Source organism: Cannabis sativa, chromosome 7, assembly GCF_029168945.1.
Source record: "Cannabis sativa cultivar Pink pepper isolate KNU-18-1 chromosome 7, ASM2916894v1, whole genome shotgun sequence".
NCBI classification, from domain to species: Eukaryota; Viridiplantae; Streptophyta; class Magnoliopsida; order Rosales; family Cannabaceae; genus Cannabis; species Cannabis sativa.
In genome coordinates this window covers 28,075,845-28,094,442 of record NC_083607.1, presented here as the reverse complement: position 1 = coordinate 28,094,442, position 18,598 = coordinate 28,075,845, and the positions used below count along the sequence as shown (strand labels likewise).

Below are 18,598 nucleotides of genomic sequence, written 5' to 3'. Positions count from 1 at the left end.
TTGGGTTTGAGTTCGGGTCGGAGTTCGAGTCCTGGTTTGAGTTTTGGTTCGTGTCCGAATTTCAGTCTCGCTCCAGATCAGGATCCAGGTGTGGGTTCGCGTCCTGGGTCTTGGTCTAGGTTGGGTCCGAGTCCCAAGTTCTAATCCCGATCTGAGTCATAATTCAGTTCTGGGTCTAAGTCCTTGGTTCTGATACTAGTCTGGGTTCGAGGTTTGGTCCGGGTCTGGTCTGATTTTATGACTTGGCATCATCAAAAAGATTATGCAAATGATGGTTGTATGAGACACCCAAGAGATTCTCCAGCATGGATGACTTTTAATCACAAACATAAAGATTTTGCTGCAGATCCTCGAAATGTTAGACTTGGATTAGCTTCTGATGGAATGAATCCTTTTAAGACATTAAGTGTAAGTCACAGCACATGGCCAGTTATTATGATACCATATAATCTCCCTCCATGGATGTGTATGAAACAACCTAATTTTATTATGTCCTTGCTCATACCTTGTCTAGAAGCACCTGGAAATAATGTTGATATATATTTGGAGCCATTAATCGAAGAGTTAAAAACTTTATGGGAAGTGGGAGTTGAAACTTTTGATGCGTCCACGAAAAAAAACTTCATGTTACGAGCATCACTACTATGGACTATTAGTGATTTCTCAGCATATGCAAACTTATCAGGATGGAGCACTAAAGGAAAATATGCATGCCCATCTTGTCACGAAGACACTTATTCTTTGTGGTTGAAGCATAGCAAAAAGCATTGTTATATAGGTCATCGTCGTTGGTTAGAAATCAACCACTCATTTAGAAATGATGAAAAGTCTTTCGACGGCATAAAAGAGAAAAGATTGGCTCCAACACCATTGAATGGATCTATGATACTAGATAGGTTAGAAGGCTACCAAATTAAATTTGGAAAGACAGTTGTTAATCCTCAGTTGCCACATAGTTGGAAGAAAAGGAGTATATTTTTTGAATTACCTTATTGGAAGGATAATTTGTTACGACAGAATCTTGATGTGATGCATATTGAAAAAAATATATGCGAAAGTTTAATTGGGACATTATTGAGTTTAGACACAAAAAATAAAGATAATTTGAATGCACGTCTTGATTTAAAATTTATGGGCATTAGATCTGAACTTCATCCAAAGGAGAACGAATCTAAGAGAACTGTCATACCACCTGCTTGTTTTACTTTAAGCAAAGATGAAAAATTTATCTTTTGTCAATTTTTGAAGACAATTAAAGTTCCAGATGGATATGCTGCTAATATTTCAAGATGTGTTGATGAAAAACAACGAAAAATTCATGGCCTCAAAAGTCATGATTTCCATATTATTATTATGACTCAACTACTACCACTAGCATTGAGGGGAATGTCAAGCCCGCATGTTCGTCTACATATAACTACTTTAAGTAACTATTTTCGAATGATGTATTCGAAAGTTGCTCGACAACAAGATTTTATGCAACTTGAACAGGAAATATCAATTACTCTTTGCAATCTTGAAAAATTGTTTCCTCCATCATTTTTTGATATAATGGTTCATTTGGTGATCCACTTAGCATATGAGGCGAGAATTGCTGGACCATCAGTTTATCGTTGCATGTACCCCATTGAAAGGTACCTAATATGTATAAATTTAATTATTTTCATTTTATTAATTGTAAAAAGGTTTCAATACTGCTTCTAATATTCCTATAACAATTATAGGTACTTATCTAAGTTGAAGTCATACGTTCGAAACAAAAGCAAACCGGAAGGTTGTATTGTTGAAGGATATCTAGCTGATGAATGCTTAACATTTTGCTCAAGATATATGGAAGGTGTGGAGACAAAATTTAATCGTCAACCTAGAAATTACAGTAACTCGGAACAAAATAGAGAAATGCTACCTATTTTCCAAACGACAGGTCGACATTTGGGGAAAATTGATACTAAGACTTTAGATGAGGATACGAAAACTAAGGCACATAGATATGTATTATTTAATTGTAATGTCGTGGACTCGTTTATTGAGTAAGTATTATTAAATATATATCTAATAATAATGAAATATTGAAACATCAAATAATTATGTTTAATGATTATTCATTTTGTAGGGAGCATCGCAATATCATTGCACAACGAAATTCTCGTCAAAGAGCAATGACTGTGGATCGGATTCATAGACAATTATATCCTTCCTGGTTTGCTGAAAAGGTAAGTTTATTTTAAATTCATAATTTTGCATTAACTTAATGAGTTCACAAGCACATTGAATGTAGTCATTTAATATATTTTTATTTATTTTTTGTCAAATTAGGTATAAGAATTATATGATAATGGTGATAATCGAGTTTCTAAAGATTTGCGTTATTTGGCTAAAGGACCGAACAATACTTTCTTTCAATATAAAAAATATTTAATAAATGGTTTTAAGTTTCATACAAAGAAAGTCAAAAAGAAGTTAACAACTCAAAATAGTGGGGTTATTATGACGGCCAAAACTCAAAGTTTTTCAAGTAGTAGGGATCCAAATCCTATTTTTAGAGATGTTACATTTTATGGGATATTAATAGATATTATAGAATTAGATTATTGTTCAGCAAATCGTGTTGTATTATTTAAGTGTGATTGGATTTCGGCAAGTGGCATCAAGAAAGAAGAAGATTGCACAAGAGTAAACTTATCAAAATTGATGCGAGAAGATGAACCATTTATATTAGCTTCGCAAGCAAAACAAGTAATGTATGTGGAAGACCTCAAACACGAAAGATGGCATGTAGCTTTAAAAAAAAAATCCTAGAGATTATTATAATATGAGCGTGCAATCAAAAAATGAGAATGTGCAGTCTTATTTGCAAAGTGAAGTTTGTGGGGCACCTTCTGATGATGAGAATGAAAATATTAGTTTAATTAGGAAAGATATGCCAGCCATAATTATTGATACATCAGTGTTATTAGATGCAAATTACATGGATGAAGAAGTTTAGATATTATTATTATTATTATTATTATTATTATTATTATTATTATTATTATTATTATTTTCTTAATATTTTTTATAGAGATCAATTTAGTTTATTGAGAAAAAATTATTGTGGTCCAATACTAATATTTACTTAGTTATTTTGAATCTACAAAATTAATAAGTAAACGTAAAAATTTAATTTATTGTTATAGATTTATATAATATGCATAACTTAAAAATAAATTATAAATGCCACGAAAATTTTTCACTAGTAACACTTGTGAAATCTGACTAAAATTACTTATTTAAATGACATTTTACATTTTCAAAAATGTCACTATTAATTTATTCTTGTGACATTTTTAAAATACTACTAAAATTATATATTCACAAATTAGTGACACTTTTAATTAAATGTCACTAAAATACATCAATACTTACATTTAAAAAAAATGTCACTAATTAAAATGTCACTTATTCTTACTATAGTTGCATTTTTTAACAAATGTGATTAAAAAATTATTATTGTGACACTTTTTAAAAAAAATGTCACTAATTTAGATTTTTGGCGTAGTGTCGGTTCAAGTTCGGGTCTGGGACGGGTACTAGGTCCCGGTCCTAGTTCTATTTCCCAGGTCCCTATCCTGATTCTGGGTCCAGCTCCCGGTTATTGTGTGGGTTTGGGTCACTGTCTAGGTTTGGGTTCGAGTCCTAGTCTCGTTTCGGGTTTAGGTCTCTGTCTGGGTTTTGATCTGGGTTTGGGTTTGGGTTTGGGTCCTTGTCCTGGTCCTAGTCCAAGTTCGGTTCTAGTTCCATTTGCGATTCTGAGTTCGAGTTTGGGTTTTAGTTTGGGTCTTAGTTCAAGTCCTGGTCTGAGTTTGGGTTCGGGTCCGTATTTCAGTCAAGGTCCAGAACAGGCTCCGGGTGTGGTTCGCGTCCTGGGTCTTGGTCTAGGTTGGGTCTGAGTCCCAAGTTCCATTTCCCAATCTGAGTCTGGATTCAATTCTTGGTCTAAGTCCTTAGTTTGATCCTGGTGTGGGTTCGAGTTTGGGGCCGGGTCCGTGTCTAGATTTGGGTGTGATTCTAGGTGTGGGTGTTTGAGTTCAGGTTCGAGTCTGTGTCCGTATTTGTGTCCAGGTCTGGATTTGGGTTCGGGTTTTAGGTTCGGGTCTAGGTCAAAGTTCGGGTCCCGAGTGCGGGTCAAAATTTAGGTCTGGGTCAGACACCGACTACGGATTTTGTCCAAGCACTAGGTCCAGATTTGGATCCCAATCTCGGGTCCCAGTCTGGTTCCATTTCCGGTGTCGGATCACGAGCTGGGTCCTAGGTTCGCAGGTCCCTATCCTGATTTTGGGTCCAGCTCCTTGTTATTGTGTAGGTTTGGGTCCCGATCTAGGTTCGAGTTCGAGTCCTAGTCTCGGTTTTCGGGTTTGGCTTTAGGTCCTTGTCTTGGTCCTAGTCCTACTTCGGTTCTAGTTCCATTTGCGATTCTGAGTTCGAGTCCTGGTCTGAATTTGGGTTCGGGTCCGGATTTCAGTCTAGGTCCAGATCAGGCTCCGGGTGGAGTTTGCGTCCTGGGTCTTGGTCTAGGTTGGGTCCAAGTCCAAAGTTCCAATCCTGATCTGAGTCTGGATTCAGTTCTTGGTCTAAGTCCTTGGTTCTGATCCTGGTTTGGGTTCGAGTTTTGGTCCGGGTCTGAGTCTAGATTTGGGTCTGATTCTAGGTGTGGGTGTTTGAGTTCGGGTCCGAGTTTGTGTCTGGGTTTTTGTCCAGGTCTTAACCCCGATCACGGTCTAGGTTTTAGTCTACGTACAAGTTCGGGTCTCGAGTGTGGGTCCTAGTCTTGTTCTAGTGTCCTAGCTTGGCGATTCTTATTCAGGTTCCAATTTTGGGTCCCAGGTCTAGGTCTGGGTTCGGGTTTGGTTCTTCGTCTTGGTTCTGGTCCTAGTCTGAGTCCAAGATCTAGACACTGACTACTCGTCTGTTCCAGGCCCCGTTACGTGAATCCCGAGTCAAGATCTGGATCACTATCACGGGTCTCGATCTGGTTCTCGTTCATGTCCCATGTCAAATTTCTGAGTTTGGGTCCGGGATCGAGACTGGGGTGCGGTTCTAGGTCTTGACCCTGGTTCTGTGTCCTTAGTCTGGTTCCATGTTTTGGGTCTAAGTTCAGGTTCGGGTTCGGGTCCCGAGTCTAAGTTTGGGTTGGGATCCGGGTCCGGCTTCCAATTCGAGTCTAGGTCTGATTTGGAGTGCGGGTCCTGGTGCGGTTACGGTTCTGGATCTAGGTCCAATTTAAGTTATGATTCAAAGTCCAAGTCCTAGTTCTAGTCCCGGTCAACTTCCGGTTTTGGTTCCAATTTTGGGTGACACGGTACAGGTTGGGGTCCACTTTTGGGTTTGGGACTGGGTTCAGGTCCGGGTGTGGGTTCGGGTCCTGGTCAGTGTTCTAGTCCAGGGCTGGGTCCCAAATCTAAACACCGACTACGGGTTTTGTCCAAGGCCTGGGTCCAGATCTAGATCCCAATCTCGGGTCTTAGTCTGGTTCCATTTCTGGTGCCGGGTCACGAGCTGGGTCGTAGGTTCAAGTTCGGGTTTGGGTTTTAGTTCGGGTCTTAGTTCAAGTCCTTGTCTGAGTTTGGGTTTGGTTCCGGATTTCAGTCAAGGTCCAGAACAGGCTCCGGGTGTGGTTCGCGTCCTGGGTCTTTGTTTAGGTTGGGTCCGAGTCCCAAGTTCCATTCCCAATTTGAGTCTAGATTCAACTCTAGGTCTAAGTCCTTGGTTTTGATCCTGGTGTGGGTTCGAGTTTGGGGCCAGGTCCGTGTCTAGATTAGGGTCTGATTCTGGGGGCGGGTGTTTGAGTTCAGGTCCGCGTCTGTGTCCGGGTTTGTGTCCACGTCTAGACCCCGATCGAAGTCTAGGTTCGGTCTAGGTCCAAGTTCGGGTCCCGAGTGTGGGTCCAAGTTCGGGTCCCGAGTGCGGGTCCAAGTTTGGGTCTGGGTTAGACACCGACTACGGGTTTTGTCCATGCCATGGGTCCAGATCCGGATCCCAATCTCAGGTCCCAGTCTGGTTCCATTTCCGGTGTCGGGTCACGAGCTGGGTCCTAGGTTCAAGTTTGGGTCTGGGTCGGGAACAAGGTCCCGGTCCTAATTCTGTTTCCCAGGTCCCTATCCTGATTCTGGGTCTAGCGCCCAGTTATTGTGTGGGTTTGGGTCCCGGTTCGAGTCCGAGTCTCGGTTCGGGTTTAGGTCTCTGTGTGGGTTTTGATCTGGGTTCGGGTTTGGCTTTAGGTCCTTTTCTTGGTCCTAGTCCTAGTTCGGTTCTAGTTCCATTCGCGATTCTGAGTTTGAGTTTGGGTTTGAGTTCGGCTCGGAGTTCGAGTCCTGGTCTGAGTTTGGGTTCGTGTCTGGATTTCCGTCTAGGTCCAGATCAAGCTCCGGGTGTGGGTTCGCGTCCTGGGTCTTGGTCTAGGTTGGGTCCGAGTCCCAAGTTCCAATCCCCATCTGAGTCTGGGTTCAGTTCTTGGTCTAAGTCCTTGGTTCTGATCCTGGTTTGGGTTCGAGTTTGGGACCGGGTCCGAGTCTAGCTTTGTGTCTGATTCTAGGTGTGGATGTTTGAGTTCGGGTCCGAGTTTGTGTCCGGGTTTTTGTCCAGGTCTTAACCCCGATCAGGGTCTAGGTTCGGGTCTACGTACAAGTTCGGGTCCCGAGTGCGGGTCCAAGTTTGGGTCTGGGTCAAGATCTCGGTCCAGATGTAGGTCCAGCATTTCGATCCCAGTCTGGGTCTTGGTCTGAGTCCAGGTTCGAATCTGGATCCCTATCTAGGTCCAGGTCTGTGTTTGGGATCGGGTCCCAGATTTAGGTCCAGGTCCGCGTCTTAGTTCCAGTCTGGGTACACAATTTTGTTCGGGCCCGAGATCTTGTCTCATTTTGGTTCTGAGGCCAGGTTTGTGTTCGGTTCTAGGTCTGGGTTTTGGTCCTGGTTGCGGTCCTAGTCTTGTTCTAGTGTCCTAGTTTTGCGATTCTTATTCAGGTTCAAATTTCGGGTCCCAGATCTAGGTCTGGGTTCGGGTTTTGTTCTTCGTCTGGGTTCTGGTCATAGTCTGAGTCTTAGATCTAGACTCCGACTACTGGTCTGTTGCAGGCCCCGTTATTGTGTGGGTTTGGGTCGCTGTCTAGGTTCGGGTTCAAGTCCTAGTCTCGGTTCAGGTTCAGGTCTCTGTCAGGGTTTTGATCTGGGATCGTGTTTGGGTTTAGGTCCATTTGCGATTCTGAGTTCGAGTTTGGGTTTTAGTTCGAGTCAGAGTTCAATCCTGGTCTGAGTTTGGGTTTGGGTCTGGATTTCAGTCTAGGTCCAGATCAGGCTCCGGGTGTGGGTTCCCATCCTGGGTCTTGGTCTAGGTTGGGTCCGAGTCCAACGTTCCAATACCGATCTGAGTCTGGATTAAGTTCTTGGTCTATGTCCTTGGTTGTGATCCTGGTCTGGGTTCGAGTTTGGGTCCGGGTCGAAGTCTAGCTTTGGGTCTGATTCTAGGTCTGGGTGTTTGAGTTCGGGTCCGAGTCTGTGTCCGGGTTTTTGTCCAGGTCTTAACCCCGATCAGGGTCTAGGTTCGGGTCTACGTACAAGTTCGGGTCCCGAGTGCGGGTCCAAGTTTGGGTCTGGGTCAGGATCTTGGTCCAGATGTAGGTCCAACATTTCGATCCCAGTCTGGGTCTTGGTCCGAGTCAAGGTTCGAATCTGGATCTTTATCTAGGTCCAGGTCTGTGTTTGGGATCGGGTCCCAGATTTAGGTCAAGGTCCGCGTCTTAGTTCCAGTCTGGGTACACGATTGTGTTCGGGCCCGAGATCTTGTCTCATTTTGGTTCTGAGGCCAGGTTTGTGTTCGGTTCTAGGTCTGGGTTCTGGTCCTGGTCGCAGGCCCAGTCTTGTTCTAGGGTCCTAGTTTTGCGATTCTTATTCAGGTTCAAATTTCGGGTCCCAGATCTAGGTCTGGGTTCGGGTTTGGTTCTTCGTCTGGGTTCTGGTCATAGTCTGAGTCTTAAATCTAGAGTCCGACTACTGGTCTGTTGCAGGCCCCGTTACCCGAATTCCGAGTCATGATCTTGATCACTGTCACGGGTCTGCGTCTGGTTCTGGTTCAGGTCCCAGGTCCCAATTCTGAGTTTGGGTTCGAGATCGAGACTAGGGTGTGGTTCTAGGTCCCGACCCTGGTTCTGTGTCCCTGAGTACGGTTCCATGTTTGGGTCTGAGTTCAGGTTTGGGTTCGGGTCCTGAGTCCAGGTTTGGGTTGGGATCCGGGTCCGGCTCCCAATTCGGGTCTAGGTCGGATTTGGAGTCCAAGGCCTAGGCCGGTCACGGTTCTGGATCTAGGTCCAATTTCAGTTATGATTCGAAGTCCAAGTCCTAGTTCTAGTCCCGGTCAACTTTCGGTTTTGGTTCCAATTTTTGGTCACAGGGTACGGGTTCGGGTCCACTATTGGGTTTGGGACTGCGTTCAGGTCTGGGTGTGGGTTTGGGTCTGGTCGGCGTTCAAGTCAAGGGCTGGGTCGCAAATCCGGACACGACTACGGATTTTGTCCAAGCGCGTCGGTCAAGATCTGGATCCCAACCTCGGGTCCCAGTCTGTTTCCATTTCTGGTGCCGGGTCACGAGCTGGGTCCTAGGTTCAAGTTCGGGTCTGGGTCGAGTACTAGGTCCCGGTCCTAGTTTTGTTTCTCAGGTCCCTATCCTGATTCTGGGTCCAGGTCTTTGTTATTGTGTGGGTTTGGGTCGCTGTCTAGGTTCGGGTTCGAGTCCTAGTCTCGGTTCGGGTTCAGGTCTCTGTCAGGGTTTTGATCTGGGATCGTGTTTGGGTTTAGGTCCATTTGCGATTCTGAGTTCGAGTTTGGGTTTTAGTTCGCGTCGGAGTTCAATCCTGGTATGAGTTTGGGTTTGGGTCCGGATTTCAGTCTAGGTCTACATCAGGCTCCGGGTGTGGGTTCCCGTCCTGGGTCTTGGTCTAGGTTTGGTCCCAGTCCAAAGTTCCAATACCGATCTGAGTCTGGATTCAGTTCTTGGTCTATGTCCTTTGTTGTGATCACAGTGGTACGGGTTCGAGTTTGGGTCGGGTCGGAGTCTATCTTTGGGTCGATTCTAGGTGTGGGTGTTTGAGTTCGGGTCGAGTACGTATGCAGGTTTGTGTCCAGGTCTAGAACCCAATCTGGGTCTAGGTTCGGGTCCAGGTCCAAGTTCGGGTCCCTCGTGCAAGTCCAAGGTTGGGTCTGGGTCAGGATCTCGGTCCAAATCTAGGTCCAGCATTTCGATCCCACTCTGGGTCTTGGTCTGAGTCCAGGTTCTTATCCGGATCCCTATCTAGGTCCATGTCTGTGTTTGAGATCAAGTCCAAGATTTAGGTCCATATCCGCGTCTCAATGCCGGTCTAGGTACACGATCGTGTCCGGGCCCGTGTTCTTGTCTCAGTTTGGGCCTGAGGCTAGCTCTGTGTTCGGTTCTAGGTCTGGGTTCCAGTCCTGGTCACGGTCCTTATCTTGTTCAAGTGTCCTAGTTCGGCGATTCTTATTCAGGTTCCAATTTTGGGTCCTAGGTCTAAATTTGGGTTCGGGTTTGGTTGTTCGTCGGCGTTCTAGTCCTAGTCTGAGTCCCAGATCTAGACACAGACTGCGGTACGATTCCGGGCCCGGTGCCGAATCCCAAGTCAAGATGCGGATCCTTTGTCATGGGGTCTCGATCTGGGTCTCGTTCAGGTCCCATATCAAATTTCTGAGTTTGTGTCCGGGATCAAGACTAGGGTGCGGTTCTAGGTCCGACCCTAGTTACGTGTCCCTAGTACGGTTCCATGTTTGGGTCGAGTTAAGGTTCGGGTTCGTGTCCGAGTCTAGGTTTGGGATCCTATCTAGGTACGGGTCTTGGTACGAGTCCACGTTCGTATCATGATCCCTATCTAGGTCCAAGTGTGTGTTTGGGATCGAGTTCTTGATTTAGGTCCAGGTCTGGGTCTTAGTTCCGGTCAACGTGCACGACCGTGTCCGGGCCCGAGTTCCAGTATCAGTTTGGGTCTAACGCTAGGTCTTTGTTCAGTTTTAGGTCTAGGTACAGGTCCTGGTCACGGTCCACGTCTTGTTCTAGGGTCCTGGTTCGACGATTCTTGTTCAGGTTCTAAGTTTGGGTCCCAGGTCTAGGTCTGGGTTCGGGTTTGGTTCTTCGTCTGGGTTTTGGTCCTAGTCTGAGTCCCAGATCTAGACATCGACTGCGGTTCCGAGCACGGGTGCCGAGCCGAGTCAAGATCGAATCATTGTCACGGGTCTCGGTCTTGTTCTTGTTCGGGTCCCGGGTCCCATATGCGAGTTTGGGTTCGGGATCGGGCGGGGTGCGGTTCTAGGTCCGGAGCCCTAGTTGTGTCCCTAGTGCGGTTCCATGTTTGGGTCTCGGTTAAGGTTTGGGTTCGGGTCCCGAGTCCAAGTTTGGGTTGGGATCGGGTCGGCTCCTAATTTGGGTCTAGGTTTGATTTTGAGTCGGGTCTTGGTCGATTACGGTTCTGGATCTAGGTAAACTTTCGATTTTGGTTCTAATTTTGGGTCACAAGGTACGGGTTCGGGTCCACTTTTGGGTTTGGGACTTGGTTCACGTTCGAGTCTGGGTTTCGGTCCTTGTTAGGGTTTGGGTCCAAGGCTGGGTCCAAAATCCAGACAGTGACTATGGGTTTCGTCCAAGCCCTGGGTCCGGATCCGGATCCCACTTTCGGGTCCGTAGTTTTGTTCCATTTTTGGTGCCGGGTCACGAGTTGGGTCCTATGTTCAAGTTCGGTCGGGTCGGGTACTAGGTCCGGTCCTAGTTACATTTCCCGGGTCCTATCCGATTTTGGGTCCGGAGTCCGGTTATTATGTGGGTTTGGGTCCGGTCTAGGTTCGCGTTCGAGTCCTTGGTTCTAATCCTTGTACGGATTCGAGTTTAGATCCGGGACACAGTCTATTTTGGGTACGATTATAGGTGTGGGTGTTTGAGTTTGGGTTCGAGTATGTGTCGGGTTTGTGTCCGGGTGCGGACCCCGATATGGGTCTTGGTTCAAGTCCAAGCCAAGTTCGGGTCCGAGTGCGGGTTCAAGTTTGGGTACGGGTCATGATCTCGGTCCGGATCTAGGTCCGGCATTTGGATCCCGACGGGTCTTGGTCGAGTCCGGGTTTGTATGCGGATCCTATCTAGGTCAAGTACGTGTTTGGGATCGGGTCTAGATTTAGGTCCGGTCAGCGTCTCGGTTCGGTCTGGGTACACAGCCGTGTCGGGGCCAGAGTTCTTGTCTCAATTTGGGTATGAGGCTAGGTTTGTGTTCGGTTATAGGTCTGGGTCCGGGTCCTTGTCACGGTCCTAGTCTTGTTCTAGGGTCCTGGTTCGGCGATTCTTGTTCAGGTTCTAATCTTGGGTCCCAGGTCTAGGTTTGGGTTCGGGTTTGGTTCTTCGTCTGGGTTTTGGTCCTACTCTATGTCCTAGATCTAGACATCGACTACTAGTTCCGAGCACGGGTGCCGAGCCGAGTCGATCCGGATCATTGTCACGAGTCTCGGTACGGTTCTTGTTCGGGTCCCGAGTCCCATTTACGCGTTTGGGTTCGGGATCGAGAGTGGGGTGCGGTTCTAGGTCCGAGGCCACAGTTGTGTCCCTAGTACGGTTCCATGTTTGGGTCGAGTTAAGGTTTGGGTTCGGGTCCGAGTCTAAGTTTGGGTTGGGATTCGGGTCGGCTCCCAATTTGGGTCTATGTCTGATTTTGAGTCCGGGTCTTGGTCCAATTATGGTTCTGGATCTAGGTCCAATTTCTGTTATGATTCCAAGTCCAAGTCCTAGTTCCAGTCCCGGTCAACTATCAGTTTTGGTTCAAATTTTGGGTCATAGGGTACGGGTTCGGGTCCACTTTTGGGTTTGGGACTTGGTTCAGGTCCGAGTGTGGGTTCGGGTCCTTGTTAGGGTTTGGGTCCAAGGCTGGTTCCAAAATCCAGACATTGACTGCGGGTTTTGTCCAAGCCCTGGGTCCGGATACGGATCCCACTTTCGGGTCCGTAGTCTGGTTCCATTTCTGGTGCCGGGTCACGAGGTGGGTCCTATGTTCAAGTTCGGTTCTTGGTCGGGAACTAGGTCTCGGTCCTATTTCTATTTCCCGAGGTCCACATCACGATTTTGGGTCCGAGTCCGGTTATTATGTGGGTTTGGGTCCCGGTCTAGGTTTGCGTTCGAGTGCTTGGTTCTGATCCTTGTCTTGATTCGAGTTTGGATTAGGGTCGTGGTCTATTTTTGGGTTTGATTCTAGGTGTGGGTGTTTGAGTTTGGGTTCGAGTATGTGTCGGGTTTTGTCCGGCTACGGACCACGATATGGGTCAAGGATGGAGTCCAAGCCAAGTTCAGGTCTCGAGTGCGGGTTCAAGTTTGAGTTCGGGTCGAGTACGTGTCCAAGTTTGTGTATAGGTCTAGACCCGTCTGGGTCTAGGTTCGGGTCCGGTCAAAGTTCGGGTCCCGCATGCGGATCCAAGTTTTGGTACGGGTCGGGATCTCGGTCCGGATCTAGGTCCATCATTTCGATCCCGGTGCGGGTCTTTGTCGAGTCCGGGTTCGTATCCGGATCCCTATCTAGGTCCAAGTACGTGTTTTGGATCGGGTCCAAGATTTAGGTCAAGGTCGGTGTCTCGGTTGCGGTCGTGGTACACGGCCGTGTCGGCCGAGTTCCAGTCTCAGTTTGGGTCTGAGGCTAGGTCTGTGTTCGGTTCTAGGTGTGGGTCCGGGTCCTCGTCACGGTCCGAGTCTTGTTCTAGGTTCCTCGTTCGGCGATTCTTGTTGAGGTTCTAATTTTGGGTCCCACGTCTAGGTTTGGGTTCAGGTTTGGTTCTTCGCCTGGGTTCTGGTCCTAGTCTGAGTCCCAGATCTAGACAACGACTACTAGTACGTTCCGAGCCCGTTACCGAATCCGAGTAAAGATGCGGATAGCTATCATAGGTCTTGGTCTGAATCTGGTTCAGGTCCAAGGTCCCATTTACGAGTTTGGGTTCGGGATCGAGGCGGGGTGCGGTTATAGGTCCGATCCACGGTTCTATGTCCTGAGTACGCTTCAATATTTGGGTACGAGTTCGGGTTCGGGTTCGGGTTCGAGTCTGGTTTTGGTTGGGTTCGGGTCGGCTACCAATTCGGGTCTAGGTCGATTTGGAGTCGGGTCTGTCCGTTTACGGTTCTGGATCTAGGTCCTATTTCTGTTATGATTCTAAGTCCAAGTCCTCGTTCCAGTCCAGGTCAACTTCCTGTTTTGGTTCCAATTTTGGGTCAAGGGTACGGGTTCGTGTCCACTTTTGGGTTTGGGACAGGGTTCAGGTCCGGGTGTGGGTTTGGGTCTGGTCGGGGTTCGAGTCCAAGGCTGGGTCCCAAATCCACCACCGACTACGGGTTTTGTCCAAGCCACAGGTCACGTCCGGATCCCAACCTCGGGTCCCATTCGGTTCCATTTACGGTGTCGGGTCACGAAGTGGGTCCTAGGTTCAAGTTCGAGTACGGGTCGGGTACTAGGTCCGTCCTAGTTCTTTTCCCGAGTCCCTATCCTGATTCTGGGTAGAGGTCTCGGTTATTGTTTGGGTTTCGGTCCCTGTCTAGGTTCGGGTTCTAGTCCTATTCTCGGTTCGGGTTTAGGTCTCTTTCTCGGTTTTGATCTGGGTTCAGGTTTGGGTTTAGGTCCTTGTCCTGGTGCTACTCCTAGTTCGGTTCTAGTTCCTTTTGCGATTCTGAGTTCGAGTTCAGGTTTTAGTTTGGGTCAGAGTTCAAGTCCTGGTGTGAGTTTTTGTTCGGGTCCGAATTTAAGTCTAGGTCCAGATCAGGCTTCGGGTGGGGTTGGCGTCACGGGTCTTGGTCTAGGTTGTGTTCGAGTCCCAAGTTCCAATCCGTCCGAGTGTGGATTCAATTGCGGGTCTAAGTCCTTGGTTCGATCTGGTGCAGGTTCGACTTTGGGTTCGGGTCCGTCTAGCTTTGGGTCGATTCTCGGTGTGGGTGTTTGAGTTCGGGTCGTGTTTGTGTACGGATTTTTGTACGGGTCTTAACCCGATCGGGGTCTAGGTTCGGGTCTAGGTTCAAGTTCGGGTCACGAGTGCGGGTCCAAGTTTGGGTCGGGGTCGGGATCTCGGTCCCGATGCGGGTCTTGGTCGAGTCCGGGTTCGTATCCGGATCCTATCTAGGTCCAAGTACGTGTTTGGGATCGGGTCCCGGATTTAGGTCCGGAGTCGGGTCACAATTCGGTTTGGGTACAGGACCGTGTCCGGGCTTGAGTTCTAGTCTCAGTTGGGGTCTTAGGCTAGGCCTGTGTTCGGTTCTAAGTTCCGATGCGGGTCCTGGTCACGGTCCTAGTCTTGTTGTAGGGGCCTGGATCGACAATTCTTGTTCAGGTTCTAATTTTGTGTCCCAGGTCTAGGTCTGGGTTCGGTTTGGTTCTTCGTCTTGGTTCTAGTCCTAGTTTGAGTCCCAGATCTAGACACGGAGCTGCGGTACGTTCGAGGCCCGTTACTCGAATCTGAGTCAAGATGCGGATCCTTTGTCACGAGTCTCGGTCTGGTTCTGTTTCGGGCCCCGGGTCCCATTTCTTAGTTTGGGTTCGGGATCGAGATTGGGGTGTGGTTCTATGTCCGACCACGGTATCATGTCCATAGTACGGTTCCATGTTTTGATTTGAGTTCAATTTCGGGTTCGGGTCCGAGTCTAGGTTTTGGTTGGGATTCGGGTTCGGGTCTTGTGTCCAGGTTTGGGTTGGGATCTCGGTACGGCTCCCCAATTCGGGTCTAGGTATGATTTTGAATCGGGTCTGGTCGGTTACGGTTCTAGATCTAGGTTCAAGTTTGGGTCTGGGTCAAGTACTAGGTCCCGGTCCTAGTTCTGTTTCAAGGTCCCTATCCTAATTACAGGTCCACTTCCCAATTATTGTGTGGGTTTGGGTCCGTTGTAGGTTGGGGTTCGAGTCCTCGTCTCGGTTCGCGTTTAGGTCTCTCGGGTTTTGATGCGGGATCGGGTTTGGCTTTAGGTCCTTATCACGGCCGTAGTCTTAGTTCGGTTCTAGTTCCATTTGCGATTCTAAGTTCGAGTTTGGGTTTGAGTTCGGGTCAGAGTTCGAGTCTGGTCGAGTTTGGGTTTGGGTCGGATTTCGGTCTAGGTCTAGATCAAGCTCCGGGTGTGGGTTCGCGTCCTGGGTCTTGGTCTAGGTTGGGTACGAGTCCTAAGTTCCAATCCGTCTGAGTCGTGATTTAGTTCTAGGTCTAAGTCCTTGGTTCTGATCCTTGTCTGGGTTCGAGTTTGGGTCTTGGTCTCGGTCTAGCTTTGGGTCGATTCTAGGTGTGGGTTTGAGTTCGGGTCGAGTTTGTGTTTGGCTTTGTGTCGAGGTGCGGACCCCAATGCGGGTGTAGGTTCGGGTCCGGGTCTAAGTTGGGGTCCGAGTGCATGTGCAAGTTTGGGTGCAGGTGAGGATCTCTGTCGAGATCTAGGTCCGGCATTTTGATCCCGGTCGGTTCTTGGTCGTGTCGAGGTTCGTATCCGGATCCCTATCTAGGTTCAAGTACGTGTTTGGGATCGGGTCCCAAATTTAGGTCTGGTCGGGTCTCGATTCGGTGCGGGTACACGATCGTGTCAGCGCACGAGTTCCGGTCTCCGTTTTTGGGTTTGAGGCGAGGTCTGTGTTCGGTTTCAAGTCTGGGTCCGGGTCCTGGTCACGGTCACGGTCCTAGTCTTGTTCTAGGGTCTTGGTTCGGCGATTCTTGTTCAGGTCTAGGTCAGGGTTCGGGTTTTGTTCTTCGTCTGGGTTCTGGTCGTACTCTAAGTCCCAGATCTAGACATGAGCTGCGGTACGATTCCGAGCACGGGTGCCGAAACTCGAGTGAAGATTTGGATCTTTTTCATGGGTCTCGGTACGGTTCTTGTTCGGGTCCCGGGTCCCATTTCTTAGTTTGGGTTCGGGATCGGGCGGGGTGCGGTTCTAGGTCACGACCACGGTTCTTTGTCCCTAGTCTTGTTCCATTTTTGGGTCGAGTTTAGGTTTGGGTTCGGGTCCAGTCCAAGTTTGGGTTTGGGGTCGGGTCGGCTCCCAATTTGGGTCTAGGTCGATTTGGAGTTCGGGTCTGGTCGGTTACGGTTACGGATCTAGGTCCAATTTCAATTATGATTCCAAGTCCAAGTCCTAGTTCTAGTCGCGGTCAACTTTCGGTTTTGGTTCAAATTTTGGATCACGGGGTACGGGTTCGCTCCACTTTGGGGATTGGGGGGTTCGAGTCCGGGTGTGGGTTCGGGTCCGGGGTTCGGGTGGGTCAAATCCGGGACAACGACTACGAGTTTTGTCCAAGCCACGGGTCCGGATTCGGATCCCACTTTTGGGTCCCGATGCGGTTCGATTTACGGTGCGGGTCACGAGGCGGGTCCAAGGTTCAAGTTCGGGTGCGGTCGGGTCCTAGTTTTGTTTCCCGGGTCCGTATCCTCATTACGGGTCCGAGTCCGGTAATTTTGTGGGTTTGGATCTGGTCTAGGTTCGTGTTCGAGTCCAAGTCTCGGTTCGGGTTTAGGTCTCGGTTTGGGTTTTGATTTGCGTACGGGTTTGGGTCCGTCCGTCTAAGTACGGATTGAGTTTTGGTCTAAGTCCTTGGTTCGATCCTAGTACGTGTTCGACTTTGCGTCCATGTCGGGTCTAGCTTTGGGTCTAATTCAAGGTGTAGGTGTTTGAGCTCGCGTCGAGTACGTGTCCGGGTTTGTGTCCGGGTCTATACCCCCAATGCGGGTCCAAGTTCGGGTCCGGTTGCAAGTTTGGGTCCGAGTGCGGGTCCAAGTTTGGGTCTAGGTCGGGATCTCGGTCCGGATCTAGGTCCGGCATTTCCATCCCGATGCGGGTCTTGGTCGAGTCCGGGTTCATATCCGGATCCCTATCTAGGTCCAAGTCTGTGTTTCGGATCGGGTCCCAGATTTAGGTCCAGGTCTAAGTCTCAGTTTCGGTTTGGGTACACGACCGTGTCCTGGCCCAAGTTCCAATCTCAGTTTGTATCTAAGGCTATGTCTGTATTCGGTTCTAGGTACGGGTCGGGTCACTGTCACGGTCCTAGTCTTGTTCTATGGTCTTGGTTCGGCGATTCTTGTTCAGCTTCTAATTTTGGGTCCCAGGTCTAGGTCAGGGTTCGGGTTTGGTTCTTTGTCTAGGTTCGGTCCTAGTCGAGCCCCGGATCTTGACACGGAGCCTGCGGTACATTTTAGGCCCGTTACTCGAGTCACTGGGTCAAAATTTGGAATCCTTGTCACGGGTCTCGATCTAGTTTTGGTTCAAGTCCCAGGTCCCATTTCTGAGTTTGGGTTTGGGATCGAGATTGGGGTGCGGTTTTAGGTCCGACCACAGTTACGTGTCCCTAGGTGGTTCCATGTTTGGGTCGAGTTCGGGTTTTGGTTCGGGTTCAAGTTCGGGTCCGAGTCCGGGTTTGGGTTGGGATCGGGTCCTCCCAATTCGGATCTAGGTCTTATTTGGAGTTTGGGTCTGATGCAGTTCTTGTTTTTGATCTATGTCCAATTTAAGTTATGATTTCATGTCCTAGTTCAAGTCCCGGTTAACTTCCGGTTTTGGTTCAAATTTTGGGTCACAGGGTACGGGTTCGGGTCAACTTTTTGGTTTGGGACTGGGTTCAAGTCTGGGTGTGGGCTCGGGTCCTTATTAGGGTTCGGGTACAGGGTTGGGTCCCAAATCCGGACACGGACTACGGGGTTTGTCCAAGCCACAGGTCCCGGATTCGGATCCCAATCTCGGGTCCCATTACGGTTCCATTTACGGTGGCGGGTCACGAGGCGGGTCCTAGGTTCAAGTTCGGGTGCAGGTTGGGTACTAGGTCCGGTCCTAGTTACTGTTTCCCGAGTTTCTATCCTGATTTTGGGTCCAGGTCTTGTTTATTGTGTGGGTTTGGGTCCCGGTCTAGGTTCGGGTTCGAGTCCTTGTCTCGGTTCGGGTTTAGGTCTGCATTTGGATTTTGAAATGCAGGTTCGGCTTTGGGTTTAGGTCCTTGTCCTTGTCTATTCAAGTTCGGTTCTAGTTCCATTTGCGATTACGAGTTCGAGTGGCATGGGTTTGAGTTCGGGGTCGGAGTTCGAGTCCTAGTACGAGTTTGGGTTCGGGTCCGGATTTGAGTCTGGGTCAGGATGGGGATCCAGGGTGTGGGTTTTCGTCCTGGGAGTTAGTGCAGGTTTGGTCCGAGTACCAAGTTCCGGTTGAGATACGAGTGCGGATTCGGTTACGGATCTACAGAATCCTTGGCTGCAGTCCTTGTACGGGTTCGAGTTAGATGCAGTGCGGGTCCAAGTTTTGTTACGCGGTCGGGGATCTCGGTGAAGATCTGGGTCCGCCGTTTCGAGTCCAATGGCCGGGTCTCTGTCGACACAAGGTTCGTATCGGGATCCACAATACGTATCCCGGTCAAAGTACTGCGTTCGGGATCGGGGTTCCGGATTTAAGTCCCGAGGGTACGGGTCTCGGTTACGGTCTCGGTACACGAGGTGTCCGGGCCGAGTTCGGGTCTCGGTTTGGAGTGCGAGGCTAGGTACGTATTCTGTTCTAGGTACGGGGCCAGGTCCTGGTCACTGTCTTAGTCTTGTTCTACGGTCCTGGTTT

General features: G+C 48.7%; 1 protein-coding gene across 1 annotated transcript; it reads left to right on the top strand.

Annotated features, from left to right (window-relative positions):
• The first annotated feature begins 237 nt into the window (after positions 1 to 237).
• Positions 238 to 2,986, top strand: LOC133039684 (uncharacterized). The gene is made up of 4 exons (XM_061118597.1): positions 238 to 1,634; positions 1,725 to 2,030; positions 2,114 to 2,213; positions 2,846 to 2,986. The coding sequence occupies exons 1-4, from the start codon at positions 238 to 240 to the stop codon at positions 2,984 to 2,986; spliced, it is 1,944 nt and encodes a 647-aa protein (XP_060974580.1).
• The last annotated feature ends 15,612 nt before the right edge of the window (positions 2,987 to 18,598 follow it).